The 8,340-nt window shown below is 58.3% G+C and overlaps 1 protein-coding gene across 1 annotated transcript; it reads right to left on the bottom strand.

Moving 5' to 3' along the window:
- Positions 1–4,822: 4,822 nt before the first annotated feature.
- Positions 4,823–8,189, bottom strand: IRF2BPL (interferon regulatory factor 2 binding protein like). Its single transcript, XM_026048308.1, has one exon. The coding sequence runs from the start codon at positions 7,768–7,770 to the stop codon at positions 5,575–5,577; it is 2,196 nt and encodes a 731-aa protein (XP_025904093.1). The 5' UTR covers positions 7,771–8,189; the 3' UTR covers positions 4,823–5,574.
- Positions 8,190–8,340: the final 151 nt, after the last annotated feature.

Genomic DNA, 8,340 nt, shown 5'->3' on the forward strand with positions numbered 1-8,340 from the left:
CTCCTTCCCCAGCGTGCGGATAGCCCTGAGTCACGGCTCTGGAATGAGCAGCGCTGCCAGCAGCGGCGCGCGGAGCAGAGGCTGCCGCTCCCGGCCAGGGGAAGCGCCGTGCCGCCCAGCCCGCCGCCCCTTCCCCTATTGCGGGGCAGGCGCTGGCCGCTCCCTCCCCTTCCCATGGGCTCCTTCCCATTGAGAAGGCGCTCGCAGCCCCGGAGCAATCCTGGCCGCTGACAAAGCCCTCCCGCCGCCCCTCCCGGCGCGCCTCCGTGCGCATCCACGGGCAGGTTCCGGGAACAATGGGAGCCGGGAGCGCCCTCCCCTCCGGCAGCCCGCGGGAGGGCAGGAGGCTGATGACAGCGGGGAATTCTGCTCGGCTCCTTGAAGCTGCACAGACACGTTTCGTGTCCCCGCTCCCAGGCGCTGCGCACAGGAAGGCAGGCAGGGAGGCGGGGGGCAGGCGGGGATCCCATGGCCCTGCGAGCCGGGGCCAGGCGGCTCCCACGCCGCACCGGCGGCTCCCCCCGCCCCGCCCGGCCCGGCTCGGTCCGGTTCGGCCCAGCCCGGCTCGGGTCGGCTCGGGCCACCGCCGGGGGCACGGCGCCAGCTGCAGAGAAATGCGCGGCCCCGCATTCTTTCTTTTCGCGTTGCGCTGGGCAATGCAGCCTCCTCACCCTGGTCGCTGCTAAACCTGAGCAGGGTGGGAAGGGGGAGGGAGGGGAGTCCTGAAAATAAGTTGTGATTCATGGGCGAGGGGAGCTCACAGCCCCGCGAGTCCTTTGCGAAGGGTCAGAACAGCAAGAGCGGACGCATGTGGCCGTGCCGGCCTGCGGGGGGAGGGCTGGGAGCGGATGCCAAATCAGCTGAAACCTAAGCAGCTTGACCTTCCTCACCTCCCTGAGGCTCCACCGCCTCCAGCAGCCCTGCGAGGGAGGCCCCGGGGCTGCGCAGTGCCGGCCTGGCCGCGGGCACCGCTCCGCTCTGCCCCACTCGGGGCCGCGCTTTGGGGGCTGCAGCTGCCCTCAGCAGGGCCCGTGCAGTGCAGCGAGGCTCGTGCTGCCAGCCGGGCACGCTGCTCGGCCTGCGCAGTCCCGGATCTACCCAGCTGCGGGTAGCACAGCCGGTCCGACCAGTTGCAGACTGCCTGGGCCAGGCTGGGCAGGCTGGTGACAAGCAGCCTCCCCCTGCCATTCCCACCGAGCCTGGCGGCTGTGCGGTGCTGCGCGCTCGCCCGTGGCTGCGGGCACGGCTGGGCGGGAGCGGCAGCGCTCTGGGAAGCCTGCAGCGACATGCAGCCTCCCGCCTTGGCGAGCCTGTTCCCGGGCAGCCGCGGCACCCGCGGGCACGGAGGCGCTCGCCCCGCTCCCGGCAGCCGTGCGCAGGGCCCTGGCCCAGGCCCTCTTCCAAGACGCGCAGCAGGAGGAAGAGCCGGCCGCGGTTCTCTCCGTATGGCGCCATTGGCAGCCCCCCTCCCGCTCTGTGTCGCAGGTTTTAGCGCAGCGACTGAAATCACCACATCTTGGCACAGATTTTAGAGAGCTGGAAAATAAATGTGCGTTTGCATGCGGGATTGGTTTGTACGCAGGGTGGTACAGCCGTGCCCTCTGCTCCTTCCAGGGGATGACTGTGAGAGCAAGTATGTAGGTACAGAGCTGTGTTTTGGGTAGAAAACGCATGCTGTAATGTACTGTGATGGCTGAGCGCCAAGGGAGAAGCTGTTCTGCTTCAAGAATAACCTTACGAGAGTCAGCATTACAGTGACAGTTCAGTACTCTGCTGCAGATCTACAGGATGTGTCACTTTGGCAGAGAAAGAGGCTGCTAATGCACAACACAAACCACCCCACTATGAATGGAGAATGGCTGCATACCACAAAAAAAAAAAAAAAAAAAAAAAAAGGCAAGAACTGGAGAAAGGGGGGAGCTGCAAAGCGACTCCTGCCTAGTGAGCTGGGAAGCGAGGAGCTCTGAGGAGACAAAGCCTCTCCCTCGAGGAGAGGAAAAACTCATCTCGCAGGAACATAAAGCAGTAAAGACAGCCCCGTTCCAGTGGCTGCTGCAGCTTTGCAGAGCTGCGCTGGCAGGCAGCCCGTGTAGGGAGATTGCAGCTTCAAAACAATGTTAGTCTGGACTAGTTTGGAGCTCAGGCATTGCAGGCAGGGAGGGGACAGGAGGAACAGGCTTGCATGCAGAGCGCTGCTGCGCAAGTGACAAAGATAACAAGGAGTGCACTAAAGGACACCAGTTGGCACCGGAGAGCTCGAGGCTCTTGCTGCAACTGGGGAGTATTTCCCCCACATGGACGTGTCGTGTCTTCACAAACACTTCCCTCTCCAACTCGCACAGCGCTGCCAAAGCTCGAAAACACAAACATCCAGTGACACACGTGTTCTAGCCCGTTTCTTAGAAAATAAGGCTGCAGAGCTATTAAAAGAAATGGCCAGAATACTCTAACGGGAAAAAAAAAATCTCCTTGGGAAAATAAACCGTTTAAATACTTCCCTCTCACAAGAGGAATGAGAGCACAACAGATGACCACCTGGGCAAATAAGCTCACATCCATGGTTTATCCAAGCAAACATTTGGCTTTACCTTAAATAACTGGCAGCCATGGGCGCAGGGGGCCCTGCTGTAAAATGCAGAAGTGGACGGAAGCTCTGTCAGCGACAGCCCGCGCGGCTCCCCTCTCCTCCTCCTCCTCCTCCTCCTCCTCCTCCCCCCAGAAAGGTTACAGCTTGTTTGTCAGCTGTGGGAATCTTCAAACAGAGAAAAGCCTATGGAGTAGGTTCAAAGAAATGCTGGCTAATATGCCCAGACTGGCTGCCTAATGAGCCAGAGTAAAAGAAAAGGTCACATGGCTACAAAAAACCTCCATACAACAAATGCCCCGTAGCTATGGTTAACTTTAATTAACTGCAGTACTACAATTTACTTCATTTTTTTTCCACGTTATTCTCACTGCCCCTTCCCTTGCCTTTGCTCATGTGCTAAAAATCCTGGCTGCCAGCAGCTTTGGGAGGAGGCTCCCCATGTAAAGAAATCCACCACATTGAGCTCTCTCTAACTCTTAACTATTTATGTCTGATTTAAAGATTACAAGAGCAGATCTGGTTATATAAATCAGGGTATGCTCACAGCTGTGACATAATTAATTGCTAAAAATCCAGTAGGTTTTCTATTCTAATGGCAACTGCAATTCACACATGATTATCGTTTTTCTGTCTACTAGGGCTGAAGTCAAATTTCATCCATGTGTAGGATTTTTTGCTCTGTCAGTCAATAACCCACAGTTTCCCCTCCTCCTCTCGCCATCTCCGCATTTGGAAATAGAATTGCTGTGTGGTGAAGTGCATGTTTTAAATAATTTGAAGTAGGAGCAGTACAAATCCTTCCTCCTTCCAAAGTATAGTTTGCATCTTATAATTAACTCAAAATATTCTCTTTTTTTTGGTGTATTATTCCCTCAAGTTCCTTACATCAGAACAATAGGTTATGAAATGTTAACGCACTGAGTAGCACTTGGCGGAATAAAAAAATTGCAAAATACGAGGTCGTTATCTGAAATCACAGCGATGTCAAAGAAGGAATCTCCAGGCTGGAGCCTGCTCCCACGCGAGGCACAGAGCAGCTACCCGAGCGAGCAGAGCCCCCAGGGCACCACAGGCACGGGAGGCTTCCCCACTCATCTCTCCTTCCCACGAGGGGTACAAGCAAAAATAGAAAATAAAAATAAAATCCATATTACCAGCGACCAGACATCAAACATCATTTAGACTTTTTAAAAGTACCTCTTCATGTCATAGTATGTTTTTTTTTCCATGGATCCTTAATATTTAATAAAGCCCAGAGCTCATGCCCTGTGCCCCTGCTGCATTCAGGACATCTCTGTATTCCAGCAGGCAAGCTGCCCTGGCCGTGTGTCCTGCTGCTGTTCGGGTTTAGGGTTTTCTCTTTCCTCCCTTTGCCTCCCTGCAAAGGACAAAGTTCACGCTAGGTTTGTTTGCCTTTTCCAGCCAATGTGAGGCCTGCCTATTTGCTCTGCCTGTTGATCGCCTAATAGGTATTCCACAGCTCCCCCTCTCCAGCACATGCAAATGCCCTAGATAGTTAATTACACAAAGAATCACAGAGGACCCTGGCCGGGAGGAATGCAGTTCAGTGCAGTGCTTTAAGGCGGCTTCCTGCACCTGAAAACACACCACAAGCCCCGAGCTGTTCCCTGTTCAGCCCATCAGCCCAAAGCCACTGCCCGCGCACAGGCGCTGTCAGCCGCCACGACCCGTTCCTGCGCTCTGCTCAGCTGCATCCCTGCATTAGCAAGAGTCTACAACAAACGCTTTTAAAATCATCTAGAATTATTAACCACATGATGCTTTTTCTTTTTTTTTCTTTTTCTTTTTTTTTTTTTTGGCAAAAGAGGGGTTAATCTCGAATTCCAGGCTTTATTGCAAGGCGGGGGCAATGGCTGCATCCTGCACTGCAAACACTGATTGCAGCTGGAGGGCTGGGGGGCGGGGGGGAGGGAGGGAGGGAGCAGGGAGGAGGAAATGAGATGCAGAAACAGTAAATAGAAAATGCTTAGTCAGCAACTGTTACTGCAACATTAAAGGTGAAATGTGAATAGGCGCCGTGCCAAGATCCAGATAAGTTTGATAACACCAGCAACATCATCATCTTGCTCCATATATGTGAAAGTGTGTGTACAAGTGCCACAATTATGGTCACGGAGCGCGGGCTCTCCATGCAAGCTGAGACTTTTAAGAAGGCACCGTGGCTCGCATGGGCTGCCTGGGCGCTGAGAGAAACAAAACTTGCTACTCAGGAAGTATTAATATCAATTGAATTTATTACAATTTACTAAGCTCCAAGGCACATTACAGTGTTCTGTTAACTACAGAAATGTATAAAGGACAAACAGAGCATGTTTTTCATGTACAGCATTTTGCTCTACTGTTCAAAAGCATCCGTGCATCAATAAAAGCAAAAACAAAAAACACATGAAGATTAAAAACGTTCAGATCAATAGAAACAAACTGAAACATTTTCCTTACAAACTTGCAACAAAAAACACCCTCCCTCCCTCCCCAGCCACCCCACCGTTTTGCAAACAAAAAACAAAAACAAAAAAGAAATAAAGTGAAAGACTAACACTCAGGGCTTGTAAAACATAAGCTGTCACCATTTTTTGTAGCAATTTTTAGGCATCAACACTGGCCTTGGCAAAAAAAAAAAAAATTTTTTTTGATTTTTTTTTTGCGTTTTTCTTCTTCTTTCAGAGAAGTGCATACATTTACAAAAATACACACCAGCAGCAGGTAATCGCTAAGGGCTATTAACTTTGTACCTAGCCAACACACTGCCAAAGAAATGAGAACAGGTATTATGTAGTAACCAAACAATATTATATTCTGTTTAACAAAAACCAGCTCTATCCTTCAAATGAAGAAGAGTACATACCTTTGTTTCAAAATATAGAAACATACGACGAAAATAATGTCTATACATAAGACTAACTTTTGCAGTTTGTTATATTCACAATTCTACATCTTCAGGAGTCTGAAGGGATTGGATTTCCTGTTCAAGGGTCTCTCTCCTTTTTCACTTTAACGTCCCCAGCTAAAATGGTAGCGATCTCGCCCTGCATGAATGCCCAAGGCACATTGGAACCTACTAGGGGGCATTTCTCTCCGCTGGGGCAGTAGACCTCGCCGGTGGCCCCTTGGGCCTTGATGCTCTCTCTGGAACAGGGGAAGCAGAACTTGTGGCTGGGCACAGACGGGCACTGGACAAAGTGGGTGTCCTCCAAGCGTTCGTGGCAAATGGTGCAGCACAGGGGCCCGCTGTTGGCCATGGGGGAGTCCGGAATGTTTTGGGGGTGCACTTGGTCCATGGCGGGGTGGGCGCTGGGGGGAGGAGGGGCCACTTGCAGGTTCATGTCCCCGTTGCGGGAGGCCAGGCGGCGCTGGCCCGGCACCGAGGCTGGCGACACGGGGCTGCTGCTGTTCCTGCGGGTGGACGTGGTGGAGTGCACCGAGCTGCCGTCCTTGGGCGAGTGGGCATTGCCCAGCGTGTCGGCCACCGACATGAGCGCGGCCATGGGGGACTGTCCGTTCTGGGGGGCGGACTCAGGCGGCGTGGTCCGGTTGGAGTGAGGCCCGAGGGGCGGCGGCGGTGGCGGAGGGCCCCCGCCGTGCACCGCCCCGAAGCCCCCGGCCGACATGGTGAGCTTGAGCGCTTCGCTCTGGTTGGCCATCCACGGCTGCCGCTCGTCGTTGAGCTTCAGGGTCCCCTCGGCCGAGTCCGAGGGCTCGGGGGATGCCTTCCTCTTGCGCATGGTCCCCCCGCCGCCGCCACCTCCGGCTCCCCGGGAGGCAGCGGCTGAGCCCTGCGCGCCACCAGCGCCGGCGCCAGCCCGCGGGAGGCTCACGAGCGCCGTGGGCAGCATGGGGCAGCTGGCGTCCAGGTAGGGCTGCGGCAGCATGTCAGCACCCACCAGCTCCTTGAAGAAGCGCACAGACTCGGGCAGCAGGTCGCCCAAGAGGCGCCAGTCGCCGGAGCCGTGCTTCTTCTCGTACTCCAGGTACTTGAAGCCCGAGGAGAGGCCGCGGCCGAAGTCCTTCATGCAGTCCTGGTACATCTGCTTGGCCACGCCGGAGGCGCTGGAGAAGACAGTGCCAGAGCCACTCGGGTACTCGATGAAGAGCTTCAGCTCATAGTCCATGCCTGGCTTGGAGACGGCATCAAAGGCAAAGACGCGGCCAAGCAGGGCATGATCCTTCTTGAAGCGCACCTCGTAGGGGGTGCAGCCGGCCAGCGTGAGCAGTGTGTCCCGCACAATCTTGGGCTTGCTGGCCCACTCCTCGGCGCGGTTCCGCAAGCTCTCGCTGAGCTCGGCCAGCGCCTCCGCATTGCGCTGCTTCTCCTTCAGTTCGCGCTCCTGGTCGCTGCTGGACACGGAGCCTGGCCGCTTGCCGCAGGCCTCTGAGGAGGAGCCGCCGGCGCCGGCGCCGCAGGAGCCGCCTTGCGAGGAGGCAGAGGGGGCCGGGGGCCCCCCGCCGCCGCGGCCGCTGAGCCCCCCGTGCGGCGGCGGCAGCGCCACGCCGGAGGCGGCCGGGCCGTTCAGCAAGGTCTGCGGCAGCAGGTTGGGGGGCACGTTCATCTGGGCGCTGGCGGCCCCCGGTGGTAGCCCGGACACGAGCCCGCCATGCGTCCCGCGGCGGGAGGAGGAGGAGGACGAGGAGGAGTTGGGGCTCTGGCGGTTCAGCTCCGGGGGCCCGTCCTCGGGCGCCTTGGGGAAGCCGTTGGGCCCCCCCAGGCCGTTGGGCAGGCGGGCGCCGTGGCTGCCACCCAGGCTGCCCGGCGGCGGCGGGTACTCAAAGCGGCTGCGCTGCTCGGCCGCCGCCGCGCTGAGCCCGTAGCGCTCCAGGCTGGACTGCGGCAGCCCCGCCGAGGCCGCCTTGGAGGAAGCGTCCACATGGTTGAGCTGCTGCTGGGCCGCCGCCGCCGCTGCCGCCTCCTTGGCGGACAGCGACACTGCCTTGACGCCCACGGGCGGCGGGGGGCCCGGGGAGCGGCCGTCCTGGAAGCAGCCGTGCGCGCGCTTCAGCTGCCGCGCCGTCTCGATCACGAACTCGATGCGGTCGGCGCCCTCGTAGTTGACGCAGCCSCGGCACACGGGCTCCGTGAAGTCCCAGATCATGGCCCACGGCATGCGGGGCAAGTCGCACAGGTAGCATGACTGTCTCCGGGACGACGACACCTGCGCGGCGGACATGGTGCTGCCGGTGGCCGGGGGAGCTCCTGCCGCTGCTGCCGCTGCCCGCGGGGTAGGGGGCTGGCTGAGTCTTCCCCCGCGGACGGTGGACGGGCGGGGGGGTGGCTCTCCGTACCTGGTCCTGTTGCCCCTTTCAGCAAGGGGGATTGGCTGCCTTTAACTCGCTCCTGCTGCCGGAGAAGGCGTCTTCTACCTGGTCCTGACACGGCCGCCCCAGTGGGGTGGGGAACCGCTCCCGCCGCTTCTCCGGGGGGCTGAGGTGGGGGTCGCCTTCTAGCCGCTTCTCTCTCCCTGCGCTCTCGAGCTCTCCGCTGCTCCTCCTCCGGGAGGAGGCGGGGGTGCACGGAGGAAGATGGGGGGGTCACCTTCCACCCGCCGCGGCTGCCTTACGAGCTCGCCCTGCGCTGCGTGCCGATCCAGCGCCGCGAGCGAGAGCGGGGCAGCGGTGCCGAGCTGCCCGGCTTCCCCGAGCGCGGGCGGCGGGCGCTGCGGGAGCGGCCCCGAGGCGGCGGCGGCAGCAGCGTGGCGAGCGGCGCCGCCTGCTCCTCACTCACATCCTCGCCGCCGCTC

The sequence above is a fragment of the Nothoprocta perdicaria genome, unplaced genomic scaffold, assembly GCF_003342845.1.
Source record: "Nothoprocta perdicaria isolate Ctin4 unplaced genomic scaffold, notPer1 scaffold_53, whole genome shotgun sequence".
Lineage (NCBI taxonomy): Eukaryota > Metazoa > Chordata > Aves > Tinamiformes > Tinamidae > Nothoprocta > Nothoprocta perdicaria.